The sequence below is a fragment of the Alexandromys fortis genome, unplaced genomic scaffold, assembly GCF_014885135.2.
Source record: "Alexandromys fortis isolate MF-2015 unplaced genomic scaffold, M_Fortis_MF-2015_v1.1 scaffold_36, whole genome shotgun sequence".
NCBI classification, from domain to species: Eukaryota; Metazoa; Chordata; class Mammalia; order Rodentia; family Cricetidae; genus Alexandromys; species Alexandromys fortis.
Window position 1 is genome coordinate 9,548,020 of NW_026067915.1, and position 21,280 is coordinate 9,569,299.

At 42.9% G+C, this 21,280-nt stretch overlaps 1 protein-coding gene across 1 annotated transcript in view; it reads left to right on the top strand.

The window, feature by feature from the left end:
* Positions 1 to 21,280, top strand: part of Prkar2a (protein kinase cAMP-dependent type II regulatory subunit alpha) — a 62,835-nt gene that overhangs the window by 17,292 nt on the left and 24,263 nt on the right. The window contains exons 3-5 of the mRNA XM_050139545.1: positions 12,420 to 12,684; positions 14,691 to 14,743; positions 17,371 to 17,454. Coding sequence (XP_049995502.1) covers positions 12,420 to 12,684; positions 14,691 to 14,743; positions 17,371 to 17,454 — 402 coding nt within the window. The remainder of the gene's footprint in view (positions 1 to 12,419; positions 12,685 to 14,690; positions 14,744 to 17,370; positions 17,455 to 21,280) is intronic.

A 21,280-nucleotide genomic window follows, 5' to 3' on the forward strand; every position in this document is an offset into this window, starting at 1 on the left:
CCCCCCCCCCCCCCCGGAGTGGGGAATCTTTAACATGGTTGGTAAGCCAGCTGTGGTGCTGCATGCACCTTTAATTTCAGTGGTAGAAAAGCAGAGGCAGGCAGATGTCATGAGTATGAGGCAGCCTGGTCTATATAGTGTGTTCTAAGACAGCCAGGGCTTCGAAGAGACTGTCTCAAAAAAAAAAAAAAAAAAAAAAAAGCCAGGCACACATCATTAATCTCAGCATTTGGAAGGCAGAGACAGGTGGATCTCTGAGTTCAAGGTCAGCCTGGTCTACAGAGTAAGTTCCAGGACAGGCTCCAAAGCTACACAGAGAAACTCTGTCTTGAAAAACCAAAACCAAACAAACAAAAAGGGGGTGTTGGCATAATATTTGCACACAGTAAGACTTAAAAAGTTATAACTTAGAGACCTAAGTACTAGAGAGGTGGCTTGGTAGGTAAAACTTGCTAAGTCTGAAGACCCAAATACAATCCTAGGAATCCACATGGTGAACAGAGAGAACTCAGTCCTGCAAGTTGTCTTCTGACCTCCACACATTTATACACACAATAAACAAATCATTAAAAAAATGACTAACAAAAAGCATTTGAGCAGGGCTGGAGAGATGGCTCAGTGGTTAAGAGCTTACTGCTCTTCCAAAGTCCTCAGGTCTGTTTCCTGCACCCACATCAGCGGCACCTGTGTCTCCACCTCCAGATCTGACATCCTCTTTTGACATCCACATGCACCAACACGCATGGAGCATTCACTCAACACACAAAACAAACATTTCACAGTATTTGAGCTGGTTATACAGAATGAGACAATAGCTCTGAAAATTTTTTTAATTTTTTTGGATGACATTTGTTTATTTAGTATGGGGAGACATTCCAGGCCTTACAAGGAGGTTAGAGGATAACCCATGGGAGTCAGTTCTTTCCTATTGGAATCAAACTCAGGTTGTTAGACATGGTGGCAACTGCCCACTGTGCTACTAGATGCTGCCTTTCATTTTTTGTTTGTTTTGTTTTTCGAGACAGGGTTTCTTTGTATAACAGCCCTGGCTGTACTGGAACTCACTCTGTAGAGTTTGGCCTCGACTCACGGAGATCCACCTGCCTCTGTCTCCCAAGTGCTGGGATTAAAGGCATGCACCACCACTGCCCAGTAGGCTCTCTTTTCTGTTTTTTTTTTTGAGACTCTTTTTTATATCGAGATAGAGTCTTACTAATTTGCCCAGCCTGGCCTTGATTTCTGCTGGTAGCCCAAATAGGGTTTAAACTTCTAATCCTCTTAGCATCTTGAGTGCATGGGACTGTAGTCTTAAACCACCACCAAGCTCCAGTTTTCTGGTCTGTGTCTCTTTAGTTTTCATGTTTTAATGCATGAAAAGTATTTTGTCCAGTTTGACCAGTATGGCTAGCATAAGCTTAGACTCATTTTTGCTCTTTGTAGAAGACAGCTGTGTTTACATGTTCCGAGTTTAAAATACTTATGCATGTTCCAGACCTAAAAAACATTTTTTGAGAATAGAAAAGAGGATTTCTATATTAACAGCACATTATAAACAGAAATGCTATAAACAATATCCTCAGATAGGGGAGTGGCAGCTGCAGATTGGGTTACTAGGGAAAATAATGCTTGAAACCAGCTGATAGGGAGGTTTTGTTTAGAGGTTGGTTTTTTTTGTTTGTTTGTTTGTTTTTGGCATATCCTTAACTCGGGATTCTTTTAACTAGTGGTCGAAACTGTTTTCTTGGTTGTTTTTAGTTACCTCTGTCACATAAGTAGAACAAACATTTTAAGCATTTTATGGTTTTTGTTTTTGTTATTATTATTTTTTTTTTGCTTTATGTTGTTTTGTTTTATTTTGCTTTTTGAGACAGGGTTTCTCTGCATAAACAGCCCTAGTTCCTGGAACTAGCTCTGTAGACTTGGCTGGCCTTGAACTCAGAGAGATCTGCCTACCTGTGCCACCACCGCTTGGCCAGTTTTTAACTTTTTTTTTTTTTAATTTTTTTGGTTTTTCAAAACAGGGTTTCTCTGTAGCTTTGGAGCCTGTCCTGGAACTAGCTCTTGTAGACTAGGCTGGTCTTGAATTCACAGAGATCCACCTGCCTCTGCCTCCCAAGTGCTGGGATTAAAGGCGTGTGCCACCACCGCTTGGCCAGTTTTTAACTTTTTGAGACAAGGTTTCTCTGTGTAATTCTGACAGTCTTGGAATCACTTTGTAGATCAAGTTGTCCTCGAACTCACAGAAATCGTCTCGAGAGTCCTGAGATTAAAATATGAGTTGTAACACCCGATTTCGTGTTACACCCTCGGTACAGTTCGCACGCTACTGTACCGCACGTGAGTGGGGCAAGGGCCTGGAGATTGAAAGAACACACAGAGACCTGGGTCATTTGAAAGGAGATCAGCCAAATGCCATTTATTCAAACTTGGGGAAATCCTTATGTACCTAACTGCTGCACAAGGATTTCTGCCCAGGCAGGTGGGAAATTACCATACCAACAATGGAGTCAATGCCCTACAGCTCATCACCAGGGGGGGGGGGGAACAGGAACAAACAGAATGCTTTAGTAAGCTGACCAGAAACTGTCCTCAAGATGAACCCCAGGAACAAGGGTAGACCCGGGCCCTACAATGAGTCACCACGACCAGTAAAATCAGCTTCTTTTTAAAGCTAGCCCTCTGTATTCATGGTGTTAGCTAACTTTTGGTTAAAAATAGTGAGTTATATTCTACCCCAAAGATGAATATTCTGATGCATATTTGTGGTAGTATGAATTTAAGTGAGATTACTTAACAAATATGTATTATTCCTTTAAAAACGGCGGCGGTGGGTGTGTGGACAAACACAGGATAGGCGAGACACGCGCAAAGAAAGAGACGAGACACGCAGCTCCCACATGGGTGCGCTTTAATGGGGAGAGGGAAACACAATAAGGGATGGGGTGTGCGAGACACACAAGGGTAGGGGGTGAGAGCGAGGGGGCTAGAGAGCGAGACCTCGTGGAAGCTCGCTTTTAACGGGGGGGGGGGGGGGGGGGGGGGGGGGGGGGCGCAAGGTTATCTGGGAGGAATGACCCTCACCTGGGCGCGCCAGCGCGCCAAGGTGTTCTTACTCCAGGAGGAGTCTGGGAGCTGTAGTTTCCAAGGAACAACAATATGTACAAAAGCTGTGTAGTAACAGTGGTTCAGGAGTAATTGTGCTTGTCATCAAGCCTAGTGACCTCAGTTGGATCCTTAGAACCTAGATAAAGGTGTAAGGAGAGAACCAATTCCACAGTTATCCTCCGACCTTCATTCATTCACTGTAGAATTTGCTTTTGTTTTCCATCCTTTCAGATATAATCATGAACACATACATAAGCACACACACACACACACACACACACACATACATACATATAGTGTTCCAGGCTTTGAGACTACATGGGCAAAAATAGACCTAATTTCATGCCTTGGGGCAATTAGGCTCAGGAAAGGGAGACCATGAGCAACCAACAAATGAATAACATTAGTTTAGCATTTGCTGTGACATCACTCACTGCTCTGAAGGGAAGATACTTTGTTTTCTCAGAGTCTGTGACAGGGCTATGACCTCATCTGCAAAGTCAGTTAAAGCTTCCTTTTGATGAGTCTGAAAGTGAAAACTCTTAGTTCCAAAGGCTTCAATGGTATTCATTCCTTGTGGTTTAAATAAGAATGGCCTACATAGGCTCATATATTTGAATGCTTAGTCACCAGGGAGTGCCACTGAGACAGATTAGAAGGTCTGGTCTTGTTGGAGTTGTGGGCTTTTTGAAGGAAGTATCACTGGAGGTAGGCTTTGAGGTTTCATAAACCATGCCAGGCCCAGTTTTTTTTTTTTTTCCTGTAGCCTACAGATCAGGATGTAGCTCTCAGCTACTGCTCCAGTGCCATACCATTCTTCCTGCCGTGATGATAATGGACCCAGCCTCTGAAACTAAGCAAGCCCCTCAATGAAATGCTTTCCTTTATAAGAGTTGACTTGGTAGGTAGGGCTGGAGAGATGGCTCAGCCACTAAAGGCTAGGCTCACAACCAAAACTATTAGTTGACTTGGTCAACTTGGTGTCTCTTCACAGCAATGGGACAATGACTATGGAACTCCACAAATGGTGAGAAAACCATTCTAGAAGCCACTGAATCAAGATAAAATGGGAGAAGGGCCAGTACAGTAGCCAAATGCAGAGAGGAAGGAAAGCGTGGTAGTTTTGTCTTCATCCTTAGAACTGTGGAAAGGTTACTAAAGAATTTTAAATACAAGATGTGAAGTGCTGCAGACTCTGGTTAGAAAAGATTACTTTTATAGCTGCCTGGGAAAGATTAGGGAGGGTCAGATGCAGATAATGTATCACTTTGGATGTTGCTATAACGTAGGGTTGATATTTGCCTGAGTTGGAATAGAGAGTACTGGAGACAACTTTAGGTCAGATATAGAAGGCTTACATGGCCAGGTCTCAAGGACAGAATGGATACTGAATATGAGAAAATCAAAGAGGACATTTGAATTTCCAGCTTATGCTTTGGATTGACAGCAGTGTTCTTTCGATAAAGAACGTGAAAAATGAGCTTGGGAAGGATGGAGGAGCCCCTGCGTTTGATGATAGATATGTATGTAGGTTTGACATCTCTGAGATGTGATGTGGGATGTCCTTTGTATATGTGTTGCTTTTATTGAACAATAAAACTGTTTCGACCAATGGCTTAGCAGAGTTAAGCGAAGCAGGAAATCTAAACAGGGATATATAGAGGGTAGGCATTAAGCAGAGTCAAAGAGATGTCATGTAGCTGCTGAGGGAGGATGACACTAGAAACTTACTGGTAGGCCACAGCCTCTTGGTGATACACAGACTAATAGAAGTGGGTTAATTTATGGTGTAAGAGCTAGCTTTAAATATGCATGAACCATTGGCCAAGCAGAGTTGTGATTAATATAGCTTCTGTATGGTTATTTGGGTCTGGGCAGACAGGAAACAAACAAGCAGTTGGATATTCTTGTTTGGATCTCCCAGGACAAATCCAGGGCTAAGTGTGAGTTGGTGTTTGCACTGATGAGCATTATTGAGTCTTCTGGGGCAGGAGAGTGATCAAGTGAGAAGAGGGCCTCTGACTGACAGCCAGGACAGCCAGCACCAGAGGACCATCCGAAGAGAATGAGCCTGCAAATATGGGGGAAATCCGGGCATGTGGGGTAAATGAGTGAAAACAAGGAAAATCACATTCAAATTTATTTTTCCTAGGATCATTAATAAGCTTGCGTTTGAGATAGAATTTTTTTTCTGTCAGTGATCTACTTTTATTATCTAAAAAGGCGTAACTGAAATTAGGTTGCTATAATTTTGTTGTCTCCTAGTAACAAGAAAAGCAGCCAATGGTTTTATAAAATAACACTACCAAAGTCATTTATATTTTCCTAGTGTGTCAAGCCTATCATCAAACTACTAGAGACAGTCATTGTGTCTAATGCTGGCGAGACACCACTCAAGTGAGCCGAGGCTGTTTCTTGAGCTGTCTACTGCCTTAGATGTGAATGTTAAAAAGCTCAAATATTTAAAATAAAGAGATAAACATGCTTGAAGGGGTGGAGTAAAACAGTTTCGGAGTTAGCTAGTGGTAGTGGCACATCCCTTTAATCCCAGCACTTGGGAAGCAGAGGCAGTTACATCTCCATGAGTTTGAGGCCAGCCTGATCTACAAAGTAAGTTCCAGCATAGCCTGGGCTGTTGTTATACAGAGAAACTCTGTCTCAAACAAAGATACATGCATACAACATTTGAATGTGCTCAGGTAGATTTTTTATAAAATATTTTTACTTTATGTGCATTGGTGTTTTTCTTGTACATATTTCTGTGTGAAAGTTTCAGGTTCCCTAGAACTGTAGTTACAGATGTTGTGAATTGCCATGTGGGTGCTGGGAATTGAACCCTCTCTGGAAGAGCAGCTGGTGCTCTTAACCACTAAACCTTCTCTCCAGCCCTTAAAAGATTTTTTTTATGTGCATGAGTATTTGTATTTGCCTGCACCACGTGTATGCAGTGCCTCTGGAAGCTAAAAGAGGTGTCAGATGATCTGGAACTTGAGTTCCTGATAGTTGAGCTGCCAGGTGCTGGGAAGAAAAGCAGGAACCCTTAATTATGAGCCATCTCTCCAGGTTCTGACCTGGGGTAGATTTTTAATTAGTTGATGGGGCTGGTTTTGATTACAGAGCACAGAGTTATTTCTTGTCTCCAGACAGTTAACATTAGATGACTACACTTAAATCCATGTATAGCTAGTTTTCATAAAAATTTAAACATGAAAATATTATGTACTTTGGTAATTCACATTCAGTGAATATACAAACACTAACAGCTGGTATAGTTGGGCAGTAGTGGCTCACACCTTTAATCCCAGCACTCTAGAGGCAGAGGCAGGTGGATCTCTGTGAATTCAAGGCCAACTTGGAATTTTTTGCAGTAGTTCTATGTTGTCTTGCTCATGGAGGAAAGGCACTGACTTATCATTTCCTCCCACTGAAAAGGAGAAAAATACTTGTCCTGTTGGATAGGAAAGAAGGATACAATGAGAGTTTGCAGGGGAAGCAAAAAGAAATGGAAATTTTTTCACCAGAAAAGAGGAAGAAGGGACCATAAGGTCTGACTTGATGGTCTTGACTGTGTCTCACATATGACTGTAGATGAGTAATGTCAGCCTGAAAGCAAGGACCTTCAAGAATTTTCCTTCCTATTTGGCATTGTAGGAGAGAACCTTTCAGATAATTCACAACCCAACATAGAACTACTGCAAAAAATTCCGTGGCAGGCTGAACATTTGACTTAGTGCTTAAGAGCACTGGCTGCTCTTCCAGAGGTCCTGAGTTCAATTCCTAGCAACCACATGGTGATGACTCACTACCCTCTATGATGAGATCTGGTGCACTTTTCTGGCATGCAGGCTCACATGCAGACAGAACACTGTACACATTAAAAAATTTTTTTTGTGGCAGTATGGCAGGAAGAGACCAAGGAAAGCTTTGTTGTGGCCTTAGGTGCCAGGTTCTTGTCTCCAGGTGTTCCTTCATGATCACAGTAGGTCATGGGGAATATTTTTTTTTTTTTTTTTTTTTTTTTTTGAGACAGGGTTTCTCCGGAGCTTTTTTGGTTCCTGTCCTGGAACTAGCTCTTGTAGACCAGGCTGGCCTCGAACTCAGAGATCCGCCTGCCTCTGCCTCCCGAGTACTGGGATTAAAGGCGTGCGCCACCACCGACCAGCTGGGAATATGGTTCTTGAGAGCTTAGAATGAACAACCATTCAGGTCAATGAGATGAACCCAGAGTGGATACTGCAGAACAGACAGGCCAAGATGTAACTGAGACAGGAGGACCTTCTACACTCAAGCAGGCCATGAATCCAAGTCTTTTGATCATCTTGGACATCAGGGTTCATGGATTGGCAAATTCCCTGTGGACAGGCACAGGCCTCTTCTGAATAAGAAGTGCCCTGTTCTGGGCTTCCTGACTCTCCCTGGAGCCCAGCACCACATCTAACCCTCCTCAGCACTAGCTGGTGTCACCTCATCTGCCACCAGAAAGCGAAGGATGTTAGAATGTGATGGTTTGTTCTGATTGTCAACTGGACAACGTAGGATCACCTGGGAAGAGTCTGAAGTGTTAGGCTGCAAGGGACTAATCTGAGCACTCTGATTGATGTAGGAAGAGAAGACCCAGCCTAAAAGTAGGATGCACTATTTCCTGTGTTTGGATCTTAGATTAAGAAAAAAGAAGAAAAAAGTGAGCTGACACACACATGCTTGTTTTCTCTCTCAGCAGTCTTAACTGGATGTGACCAGTGTTGGAACTAAAGGTACATGCCACCACACCTGGCCTAGCAGTAAATTTTTAAATTTTTTAAAACTTTTGTGTTTATTCTTTGTGCCTTTTACATCGTGCATCCCGATCCTATTCATTTCCCTGTCTCTTTGTATCCACCCCTGTCCTTGCAACCCACCCATTCACAAAAATATTTTTTTTTTAAATTTTACTTTTATGTGCATTGGTTATTTGCCATGGGTGTCGGGTCCCCTGGAACTGGAGTTATAGATAGTTGTGAACTGCCATGTGGGTACTGGGAATTGAAACTTTGGAAGATGCCCTTAACTACTGAGCTATCTCTCTAGCCCCACAAAATAAAATTTAAGAGAAAAAAGAAAAGAAAAAAGGAAAAATATCATCATGGAAGCTGTAGTCTGACAGTGAGTCTAGTAAACCTTTTCTTGTAAGTGTTCACCACAAAGAGTCATTGGTCTGGTCAAGGCCTCTGGTTTCTGCTACACTCTTGATGCTGGGCTCTCCTTGGATATCCTGTTGTTGCCCTGTGTTGTGGAGATCCTGAAGTTTCGCATCTACAGGACCAGCCCCTTCATGTGCTCCTGCAGATCATAGATGGAGTAATGTTGGGGTGGGCCAACTCATAACCTGGTTCTGGGCCTGGGTAGTTACAGGGTTGGTCAACCCACCAGCTCACCCCATCCTCACCACCAGTGTGAGCTCTCTAGCACTGCCCCAGCTATTTTACCCCTTGCAGCACTGAGCAAAGGGCAGGGTCAGTTCTCCTGCTCTCACGCCCTCAGGGTTGGAACTCCCACACCTGCACCGTCAGGGCCAGCTCTACTGTGTTGCCTTGGCAAGGTGCAGGGGCCACTCTCCTGAGGGCTGCAGCTGGGGAGGGGCAGGACCAGCTAGCACATCTGTCATAGGCATTGTGGGGTGGGGGTTGGGGAAGTGCGAAGGTAGTGGGTATCTCTTCCACCCACACCACCATATGCCAGATGAGGGGTGCTGCCAGATCTCCCATGCTCGTGTTCTTGGGGTGGTTCACCTGTAACCTTGTCAATAGGGTCAGCTCTGCTGTGCTAGCACTAAAGTTTTTAAATGTAGCTCATAAGGTCTAGTTCATCACCTTCTGGGTACCTCTGAATACTTCATGATCAGTTGGGTAATATGTCCATGAAGAAACAGCATCACAGCTGGGTGGTGGGGACGCACGCCTTTAATCCCAGCACTCGGGAGGCAGAGGCAGGCGGATCTCTGTGAGTTCGAGGCCAGCCTGGTCTACAAGAGCTAGTTCCAGGACAGGAACCAAAAAGCTACGGAGAAATCCTGTCTCAAAAATTAAAAAAAAAAAAAAAAAAAAGAAAAGAAAGAAAGAAAGAAACAGCATCAGGTCCTTCTTCGTCTTGTCAGGACATAGCCCACAATCTTCTCATTCTCATGCTCAGCGATGTACCAGAGATGACCAGGAAGATCCATAATAGATACAGTATTTAATATTTCTTGGGAAAGAAGATGAGATTGTAGTATTCATGTTCATCAGGTCCCATGTTCTAACTTGTAGCTTTGCAGATAATCATAATGGTGTGTTGGCAGAAGTTTCCTGTCTCAGATCCACTTGGTCCCAAATATCGGGCAGCTGCTTCCCAAATTACCGCACAGAGGCTTAATATTGCTTATAAATGCTCAACCAATACCTTAGGCTTATTAACTAGCTCTTACAATTTAAGTTAACCCATATTCCTTATTTATGTTCTGCCACGTGGCAGTACCTTTTCTCAGTATGGTGTGCCTATCTTGTTCTCTCTGCATCTTACTGGCATCTCCTGACTCCACCTTTTTTTCTCCACCCTTCTTCCCATCATCTTTGCTTTGGTTGTCTTGCCTATACTTCCTGCCTGGCTACTGGCCAATCAGTGTTTTATTAAACCAGTTCAAATGACAAATCTTTACAGTGTACAAGAGGATGATTGCACAGCATTAGAGAGCCTGTCCGTGCTAAGAACAGAGAGAGGATGTTATCTACTTGAAGAGGTAACATGTGCTTCCAGAAATTGAAGTTCAACAACCAAAGCTGCAGGACAGTGTGCCACAATCCTTCAAGTAACTTTGTTAGACTCTCTGATCTATCTTCCAGGTTTTTTTTGTTTGTTTTTTTTCTACTCATTTTCAAGTTTCCTTTTCCTCCCCTCATTTTGGCTTGTTTTTAGACAGGATATCAATATACCTCAAACTGTCCTGGAACTCAATGTCTTACTAAGAGTAACCAAGAAATTCTCTTCCTCCTGAGTACTAGAATTATAAGCATGAGCTACATGGGTGTTTAGGAAGTCTTGGTGTTCAAACCTAGTATTTCACAGATGTTGTGCAAGTACCCTGCCAGGTAAACTGTATCTTCAAACTCAATTTTCTCCTTTTAGAAAGTGGAGAAGGTTTTTGTTTGCTTTTGTAATGCAGTTTTCCATTCTTTACCCCATTTGCCCCCTTATGCTAAAGATTGAGCCCAGAGCTTCACAGATGTAGGACAAGTGTTTCTACCCCTTAGTTATAGGTCTGTGCCTTGTTGGTTTGATTTTGTTTTTAGAGATAGAGTCTTGGTATATAACCCAGTCTGGCTTCAAACTTGTAATACTCCTGCCTCAATTTCTCAAGCACTGGGTTTACATGCATGTACTTCCATACAGGATATATTTTAATAATTTTATGTATTGGTATTTTGCCTGTATGTGTGTGTACCACATGTGTACCTGATGCCTATAGAGGACAGAAGAGGGTGTCAGATCTTCTGGAACTAGAGTTAAAAATATACTGGATGAACAGGAAGAACAACCAATACCCTTCATTGAATCATCTCTCCAGTGCCATATGTGACACACACACACACACACACACACACATATTTTTTTGTTTGTTTGTTTGTTTTTTCGAGGCAGGGTTTCTTTGGAGCCTGTCCTGGAACTTGCTCTGTAGATCAGGCTGGCCTTGGACTCACAGAGATCCTCCCATCTCTGTCTCCTGAGTGGTGGACTTAAAGGTGTACACCACCACCGCCTGGCTTATATTTTTTATAGTTACATTTATTATTGGCCAGGGGCAAACATATCATAGCATATGTATAGAGGTCACAGGACAATTTCCAAGAGTTCTCTTTCCACCATATGGCTTATGGAATGGAATTCAGATTATCAGGCTTGGGGGCAAGCACCTTTACTCACTGAGATTTATTTTATTTTAAATTGGGGTTAGAGACAGCCTGGTCTACAAGAGCTAGTTCCGGGACAGGCACCAAAGCTACAGAGAAACCCTGTCTCAAAAAAACAAAAANATTTTTTTGATTTTTTTAAAAATATTTATTTATTTATTATATACACAGTGTTCAGCCTCCATGCCTGCAGGCCAGAAGAGGGCGCCAGGTCTCATTACAGATGGTTGTGACCCACCATGTGGGTTGCTGGGAATTACTTAGGACCTTCAGAAGAGCAGTCACTGCTCTTAACCACTGAGCCATCTCTCCAGCCCCTTGGTTGGTTTTTTGAGACAGGGTTTTTCTGTGTAGGCTGGCCTTGAACTGAGAAATCTGTGGTGCCTCTGCCTCCTGAGTGCTGCAAATAAAGGCAATGCATCACCACACCCAGCTAATAAGGTTTTTTTTCTTTTCTTTTCTAGACAAGGTTTCTTTGAGTAACTCTGGCTATTCTGGAACTAGATATGTAGACCAGGCTGGCCTCGAACTCACGGAGATCCACCTGCCTCTGCCTCCCGAGTGCTGGGATTAAAGGCGTGTGCCACCACTTCTCAGCTAAGATTTACTATTATTATTTTTTAACTTTTTATTGATTCGTTGTGAATTTCACATCACACACTCAGTTCCCATTCATTTCCCCATCCCTTCCGTATCTACACCTCCTGCCCTTGTAACCTCCCCACCCCCAATAAAATAAAATTTAAAAGAAAAAAAAAACAACTCGTCATGGGAGCTATAGTGTGTCACAGTGAGTCACACAGTGTGCCCTTTAGTTCATCCATCTTTGCTTGCAAGTCTTCACTGCAGTGAGTCACCGGTCTAGTTTATGGCCTCTGACTTCTGCTACACTATTAGTACTGGGCCCTCACTGAGACTCCTCTTGGAGATCCTGTTGTTACCCTATATCATGGAGACCCTGCAGCTTCGAATCTGCAGGACTAACTTCTTCACATGCTCTAGCTGTTCACAGAAGGGGTGGATGTTGGGGTGGGCCAACTCACAGCCCTGGGCCTGGGCCTGGGCCTGGGCCTGGGTGGCAGATGGCCAGCTCTCCCTCATCCTCACCACCACGTCACCCTCTCCAGCACTGCCTCAGCTAGCTCACCCACACCCATACCACCAGGGCCAGCTCTACCGTGCTGCCCAGGCGAACTGAAGGGGCCACCCTCCCTCCTGAGCGCTGCAGTTGATGAGGGAAAAGCCAGCTTTCCTGCTCCCATGCTGCAGGGCGGAGGGAGGGGTGAAAGGCATCTCTCCTTCTCCCATGCTACCACATGACAGATGAGGTGACCATGGGGCCAGCTCTCCCCTCTCACCCCCTCTGGGCCGGTTCATCTGTGCCCGCTCTAGACAACAGGGTCAGCTCTGCTGTGCTGCCCAGGCGAGGTACAGGACCCACTCTCCCTGGTGCTGCTGCCAGTGAGGGGCAAGGCCAACTCTGTGCAGCTTTTGGATATTAACATGGTCCCAGGTGGCAGTCCAGACCAGGGACATACACATGGTGGTGATATGGGCCGTGGACATCGACACAGACCCCTGCTGCTGCATGGCTGTGACCATGGCCCTCAGTGGCAGCATGAACCGGGACTCACCGTGGTCTCCGATGATTTTGCAGGCTACTCACCTCAGGCTGTTTCTCTCCACCTTCACGTCTTCAGATCCACCTCTCTTCATAGTACTCAAACCGTTCTTCTCTTTCCCATCTCTCTGCCCCACACTTGCATGTCACAGTGGCTTGGGCTGTGGGCGGGGTCTCTAGGACGGTAAAACTGTAGTTCAACACAGACCTGTCCAGTCTCACAGTTGAACTGCTACCACAACCAGCTAGAGAGATTAGCAGATAGGCCAGCGATGAGACAGAAATACAACAGGACATGTCCAGCCAGTGGCAGGTCTCCATTCTGCGGGTTCTGCTCTTCTGCTAGGACGCAGCTCCGGGAATCACAGCCATTTGTACAGTGGTCAGTTTTCTCAAAGGAAGAAGACCTGGGCCCACTTGAACTTGTGTAGGTTACCGGCTCAACTGGTGGGCAGTGTCGTTCACCCTTCCCAAGGAGCAAGAACAGCAACCACCTTTGAGTCTCTAACTTTGCCCCACTTCATAGAGCACAAAGTGCTCGCTTCTCCACCACACACTTGCTTCTCTCTCTCCCATCGCTCCACAACTACTCACTTCTCAGAGAGTGCCCAGCTGGGCTCGGGGTAGCGGTGTTGTCTTTGTGCTTCCCAGAGTGCTCGGGTGGCCTGGCTGGCTTCGGCCCACAGGCTGGCCTTGAACTCAAGGACTGTCTCCCAGGCACTGGGATTAAAGGTGTGTGCCACCACACCAGGTTAAACCTTGGGCATTTTAAAAGGGAATTCTGCCACTTCTACCACTGAATGAACCCTCCAAGTCCCCCTCCTCAAAGCCCTGGTAATTTACAACGCCAACCCATAACGGTGATGATTGCCAGGAGCTGCCCCGGTTAGATTTTTTTTTTGGGGGGGGGTTTGGTCAATTTCATAAAAGCAAGAGACTTTTGAGAAGAGTGAACCTCAATTGAGAAAAGGCTACCAAATTGGCCTGTGGGCAAGACTGTGGGGTGTTTTCTTTTTCTTTTGTTTGTTTTTTGTTTTGTTTTTCGAGACAGGGTTTCTCTGTGGCTTTGGATCCTGTCCTGGCACTAGCTCTGTAGACCAGGCTGGTCTCGAACTCACAGAGATCCGCCTGCCTCCATCGCCCGGCTTGTCTCGGTCTTTTTAGAGGCAGTGAACAGATAAGGCTACAGGGAAGAGGTATCTCTGCTATGCCTCTTTTGTACCACTATCTCAAGAATAAGCACTTTAGTTGTACCAGAACTCTAGCTCATTTTTATGTTCTTGTAGTTAACAAAAATTAATGCTTTCATAATATAGAAAATAACAGAAATTTGTGTTGCCCCACCTTTCCCTTTTTGAGTCAGGGTCTTACATTCCCCAGGTTGCCCCTGACTATTCAGTGTGTCCAAGGATAACCTTGAGCTTCTTTCCGTGAACCACATGCATGCCTGGTTCCTGAGATGACCAGAAGAGGGCATAGATTTGGTGGGGAGGCATAATTCAGTCTGCCACTGGATTTTTAAATTACATTATGCAACTGTTAGTGACATTTCAGTTTAAGATGACTATGGACAGGCTCCAAAGCTACGCAGAGAAACTATCTCAAGAGAAAAAAAAGGTTTAAGTGTGGCAGCACACATCTATAATCTCATTATGGGGAAGGTGGAAGACAAGTGGGTTCATGCAGCTCACTAACTAGTTAGCCTAGCTGAGTCTGAGCTCCAGATTCAATTAGAGACCATCTCAAAAAATAAGGTGAGGGCCTAGGGTAGTGGTGCATGCCTTTAGTTTCAGCACTCAGGAGGGATAGGTAGGACTACATAGTCAGCTAGAGCTACGTAGTGAGACCCTGTCTCAAATACATACATATATACATACATGAATATATATACATACATACCTATTGAACAGACAAATAAATAAGGTGTAGAGTGAATAAGAAAGGCACCCTCTGGCATCCACATGACATCCCATACTTTTTTTTTTTTTCATAAAATCACACATTTTATAATTTCCTTTTTTTTTTCCTCTCTCCAATTTTAGTCTGTGCAGAAACCTATAACCCTGATGAAGAAGAGGAAGATAGTGATCCAAGGGTAAGAACTAAAAGTATTCATTTAGAATTGCATTTCCTGCTGATTCTCTTCTACATACCTCACATTAATCACTGATAGTGAAAATAAATGTGAATTAAAATCTCAGTGAAAGGTTACATACTCTCTTGTGCAGCCCTAACTTTTACTGTTTGCATGCCTGTAAGTGTGGACTGTAAAGCTAAGGAGGCAGCCATAGGTGGTGTAGAGAAAGGTTAAGGAGGATGGCGAAAGGATGCCTGTGCCGTGAAAATGGAAAGGTTACTGAAGGTGCAATGGTCAAGCAGGGGAGAGGGAAAAAGCGGAATCAGAACAGAGGAAGGAAGAGAAAGAACAAAAGCAAATTTTGTATGAAAAATATTGAAGAGAAACTTAATGTTTTGTGACTGATAAAAATAAATTTTAACCAGGTGCACATTTTTAATCCCAGCACTTTAGAGACAAGAGGCAGGCAGATCTCTGTGAGTTGAGAACAACCTGGTCTACAGAACAAGTTCCAAGACAGCCCGGGCTACACAGAGAAACCATGCCTTGTAAAACCAAAATAAATGAATAAGTGAAGGAATGGTGAATACATGAATAAATGAAAATAAAATTTAAAAGTGTCTACGGGATGCCATTTTTTTTTATACACTAGATTGAAACTAGCTCTGGTTGAGAGTTTGGTGAGGAGAACCTGACTAACTTTGCAGAAGCCTTGGACATAGCTTAGAATTAGTCAGATTCTGCAGGTTCTGGGCAGAATTCTCCCCACAGATTCACAAATGGAGATCATATATTGTTGTAACAGCAAAAACTGGAAAGAACCTAAAATGACTCTGATAAAGGATTATCACCTAGGGCTAAATGGTGTTACATGCAAAGTAAGAGAGTCTGGAGGATAGGATTCATTCCGTAGCATATATGTTTAAATGAGGTGCTTTTTAATTTTATAATTAATTTTGTAAAATAAAAATAATTAATGCAATTGTTTATGTCTCTGCAGAGACTTAACACCTGAAAGAATATACTCTAGATTGTAAATGTTGTTGGAATAGGATCCTAGTTGACTATGTTTATTGTTTGTTTTTTTCGAGACAGGGTTTCTCTGTGTAGCTCTAGCTCTCCTGGTACTCTGTATACCAGGCTGGCTGCCTGCCTTTGCCTCCATCATAAATCATAAAAGCATTGTTCATTTGGAGTCATCCTTAACTCTTTTTGCTTTTTTTTATCACTTCATCTAATTTTTCAATAAAATTAGTTCTACTCCCTTCAAAATCTATCCAAACTTCTCTACTTCTTGATGTTGTTTCATCTTCGGCACAGTGACTGTGCCTAACCTACTGCTATTACAGCCAGCAACTGCAGTTCCACAGTTACCAGCCTGCTTCTCTGGCTGAAGCCTGGCAGGAGTTCTTTTCCTACAAGCCTTGGCTTTGCCACTGCCACTAAAGGTAGTTTTAACTAAATCTGTATTTTCTATCTATAAATAAAACTTGAGATTCAAAGGCCAGCATAAAAACCTGCTAGCTCAGAAAGGTTGAGTAACACCTCGCTAACCTTTTCTCCTTGTTGGTGGCTCCCAAAAAGCCCTCCCTACTACTTCCTGTGTGTCTTCTTATCTCTTTCAGATGCCTATCTGATGCCCTCTGATGATTATTTTCTGTCACCTAGTGCTAAGTGAGCCTCTTGACCCAAGGTTAATTTTATTTAATCAAAGCAAATGCAAACTTGGAGTTCACAGTGTGATTAAATATCCCTCAACATTTTGGTACCTTCATGGTTACCTCCTGGTCCAAACTATAGTGTAAGCTTCCCAGCTTCCTCTAGTCCTAACTGTAATCCTAATCCTAACCCTAATTTAACAGCCTTGTGATCCTTCAAATATTAAATCTCTTCCTGAATTGATAGCCTCAACCCACCCCCAAGTTGTTAGAGAAAGTTCCATTTATTCTATGATGTATGTGTACCGCGCTCTCTGAGTTTGGACATCCCTCCCTCAACTGGCCTGTTCTGATCTTTCCCTGTCTGCATCAGTCTCATCTCTCTTTGTCACCTGTCATGTCTGCTATTCATTCTCCCACCAGAAGATGCCCTGCTCTTTCCACAGTCATCTCACCTCTTGTCCTCTCAGGTTGTACTGCGGAGATCTTAAAGTTGGCACTTCCTCGGGAGGGCCTCACCTAGCCAGACGTAAATATACTCTCATACTTATCTCCCTTGCTTACTTTTGGTCCTTAATCTTGTTGGACTCCAACATATTTTGTGTGTTTATAGAATGTAAGGGCATACAGTTTTATCTATGTGTTCACTGTTGTCTCCAGAGTGGAGAGTGCCTGGAATCAAGTAGTGTACAATATGTATTGAAGGAAGACTTCAGATTCCCTGCTGTCCAGATGAGATAGACAGCTGATGATTGCCAGCTGCACAGACAGCCAGTGGCTCTAGCAGTGCTCCAGAGCACTGCCTCCCCAAAGCAGCACACTGCTTGCTGGTTTTGTGGAATTAGACTTGCTTAAACACACACATAATGTTTTGCTTTTTTTTCTTATCCCCCCCCCCACTTTTTAGGAAAAAGAGATACATTAATTTTTAAATGGGTGATTTTCAAATGGACAAAATAATTATCTTGGCTTTATTTCAATTGACAGGTGGTTCATCCCAAAACTGATGAGCAGAGATGCAGGCTTCAGGAAGCTTGCAAAGATATTCTTCTTTTCAAAAACCTTGACCAGGTAACATTTGATTTGAAAAAAAAAATTGTTATGTTATTTTAACTTTTTCTCTATTTGGCATTTAAGCAGTTTTTAGCATGTTAGCCACAGTTGAATTAATCTTGTATCTTCAGATTTATTGATTAAAAAAAATCACTTTTATTCTGTTGATCACTATAATGAAGCTATGGTTTTGTTTTAAGACAGTCTTGCCAGCCAGTGGTGAACGTATTATACATAATATTATATGTAGTGCATGTATTATATTAGTATCATTGTTTAGATCTTTTGAGACAGGGCCTCTCTACATAGCCCTTACTATCCAAATCACTATGTAGTCTTGCTGGCCTCGAACTCACAGAGGTCTGCTTGCCTCTGCCTCCCCAGTGCTAGGATTAAAGGCGAGTGTCTGGTGTAATGCCTATTTTTACACACTTACTGCCAGGAAGATGACTTAGTAGCTGTACAAATATGAGGACTTGAATTTGGATCCCCAGCACCCAGATAAAAAAACCCAACATGGTTCCATACATTTATAACTGGAGCACAGTGGGAGTGGAAACCTGCAGATTCTCTGAGTTCACTGGCCTACTAGTCTAGCCAATCAGTAAGCTCTGGGCTCAGCAAGAGACCCTGACCCAAAAAGTAAAGTAAGAAACAACTGAGGGAATATACTCAGTGTCAGCCTCTGGTCTCCACATGTATGCACACACATTCCCAAGTACAAATGTATATAATTTTTTAAATTTCAACTTTATAATAAAATCAAAAGAATAGTACCATGAACACCTATACCTTTAAAACTGTGTGTGTGCTGTATGCATACAATATATGCACATGTATACCCAGGTATGTGTGCCCTTGTGAGGCCAGAGAGGATGTTTGGTGTCCTGCTGTCACAGCCATACGCCCTTCCGTCTCTAAGGAGTCTGACACTAAGCCTCACCTTTGCTGGGGTGACAGCCATATCCAGATTTTTTTTTTTTTTTTTTTTTTTTTTGATTTTTCAAGACAGGGTTTCTCCACAGCTTTTGGTTACTGTCCTGGAACTAGCTCTTGTAGTTCACCACCGCCCGGCCATATCCAGATTTTTTATGTATGTCCTAGGGATTTGAACTCAAACCATGTTTGCACACCTAAGCACGTTCACCTGCTGAGCCAACTCCTCAGCCCCCATATGCCTTTGAACTGCACTGGCTAGTTAACGTGTTCCATCGTTTATACTCTCCTCACATGTAAGTTTGTATACAGAGAGAGGAGACGGGAGGTTTTTTGTTCTGAGCTGTTTATCCATACGTAAGACTTTATGACTTTCCATCACAGGACTTTTGGGGTGTATTTTCTAAGAATAAAAAATATTTTAATTGTACATTTTTAATTTGCTTTGTGGGTTTTTGATTTCATTTGGCCTAGGCTGGCCTCAGATTCCCTGTGTAACTGAGAATGATCTCAAGGACTGGGATTACAGGCATATGTCACCACTCCCAGCCTAAAGATTAATACTATTTTCAGTGATACTGGGGATTGAACTCATGGCCTGGAGCATGCTAGGCAAGCTCTCTACAACTAAACTATATACTCAGCTTTTTTTTTTTTTTTTTTTCTGTTTCCTAGTCGAGACTCATATTGTGATTTGATTGTGATTATGTCATTTTGTTCCTCCCTAGTTTTGTTTCCTTTAGGGTAGAATGTCCCCTTTCCTGACACCTCATCAGTTTCTGGAGGATGCAGGTTACAAGAGGACCTGCTCAGAACAGACCTAAGATGTCCCTTAGTTTGGATTATTCATGAACATTTGAATGTATTGCCCATATTTTTTCTTTTTATGAATATTTTTTTCTTGGCAGCATTTAATTAGAAAATTCCAGGGTATGTTGGTCCACGTTTTACATGAGCACGGATGGCACACAGTAGCAAGCATTCTATTTAGTCTGTCAGTTTGTATGGTATCCAACACCCATGGGACTTCAGAGCTGAAGATGGCTTTTGGCATTTAATTTTAGAAAGCATAGTCACTCTGACAGAAATTACATGGAATTTCCAAAAAATAAAATTATTCCACTCTATAACTGTTTCTTTGTTTTATTTGCTTATCTGTTTTTTTTGTTTGTTTGTTTGTTTTACACTTCTGGTCCTGAGAATTGAACTTAGAACCTAACTAAGCTGTTCTGTATGTGTAGGTGTATGTCGGGGAGGTGCGTGTGTGTGAATGGAGAGGCCAGAGGTCAGCCTTTGGTGTCGTTCTTTACATGCTGCGTATTTTTTGTTTTTTCCTTTTTTGGTTTTCTGAGACAAGGTTTCTCTATATAATAGTCCTGGCTGTCCTAGAACTCTCTCTATAGGCCAGGCTGGCCTCAAACTCACAGAGAGCCGCCTACCTCTGCCTTCTGAGTGCTGGGATTAAAGGATTAAAGTCATGTGTGACCACTTCCCAGAGCTGCGTGTTTATTTGTTTGTTTATTTGTTTATTCAGGCTTACTCCAATGTGTCATTCCCTGCCTTCCCCCCTTTTTTGGACACTTGAAGTCCTGTAGGCCAGACTGCCAAGAATGATCTTGAACTTCTGGTCTCTCTGGGTTTTTTGCTTTCAAGACAGGTTTCTCTGTGTAGCAATCCTGGCTGTCCTGGAACTTGCTCTGTAGACCAGGCTGGCCTTGAACTCACAGAGATCCGCCAGTGCACCACCATCACCCAGTGGATCTCTCTGCTTTTAACCTCAATGTAAAACTGATATTTTTTTGTGTTCCCTGCCCCAATATTAATCTATCTAACAGGGGGACTCCAACTGAAAGCTGAGACCAGTATTTAGTCAGAATTTAGTAGTTTTTTTTCCCTTTTCTTTTTTCTTTTTTTTTTTTAGATTTACTTATTTTTTATGTTTACTGTGTTCTGCTGGCAAATATGCCTACATGCCAGAAAAGGGCATTGTATTTCATTGTAGATGGTTGTGAGCCACCATGTGGTTGCTGGTAATTGAACTCAGAACCTCTGGAAGAGCAACCAGTGCTCTTAACCTGAGCCATCTCTCCAGCCCCTGTTGTTTCCTTTTTATTATATTTATTCATATATTTGCTTTCTGGTTATGACATACAGTGTTGGTAAGTATGTATTTACATGTGTTAGACATAAGTGAAACTATATTACCTGCCCATTAGGTACTACTTCTTAAGTAACATTATGTGGTAAAAGTTCTCCTCAGATTTGCCTCCTTTAGTCATAAAAATTGAGGTAGAAATTAAACCTTTTTTAGAGGTTAGTGCTGTGCTGGCCTACTCAGATGATAACCTCCAAGGCTGTCTGCTCTGTAGATTCGATAATCTTACTAATGTCCACATCTCTAGGAAAAGTGACAGCCGTGGTCTTATAGACAGTATACTGGAGTTATCCAGGTAGAGACTCGGGGAATTGACACCGTGATTTAGATGATCAGTTTTTGTTGGAAACCTTTTATTTTTATGATAATGATTATTCCATATTAATTATGAAAATTAATGGGTTTCATTCACTGTGATATTTCCATATATGTAAATGTTTCTTCCAACTTCCTATCCCTCTTCCTTCTATTCAGCCTTTCCTTTCCATGGTCCTTCACTGTCAGGTTATTTTTTCTGTTGTTCACTTTTCACATGTAAGAGAAAACATGACCCCCTGTTCTGTGTCCGTCTGCCTTCATTTAACATGATGCTGTTTCTTGGCCGGGCGGTGGTGGCGCACGCCTTTAATCCCAGCACTCGGGAGGCAGAGGCAGGCGGATCTCTGTGAGTTCGAGACCAGCCTGGTCTACAAGAGCTAGTTCCAGGACAGGCTCCAAAACCACAGAGAAACCTGTCTCGAAAAACCAAAAAAA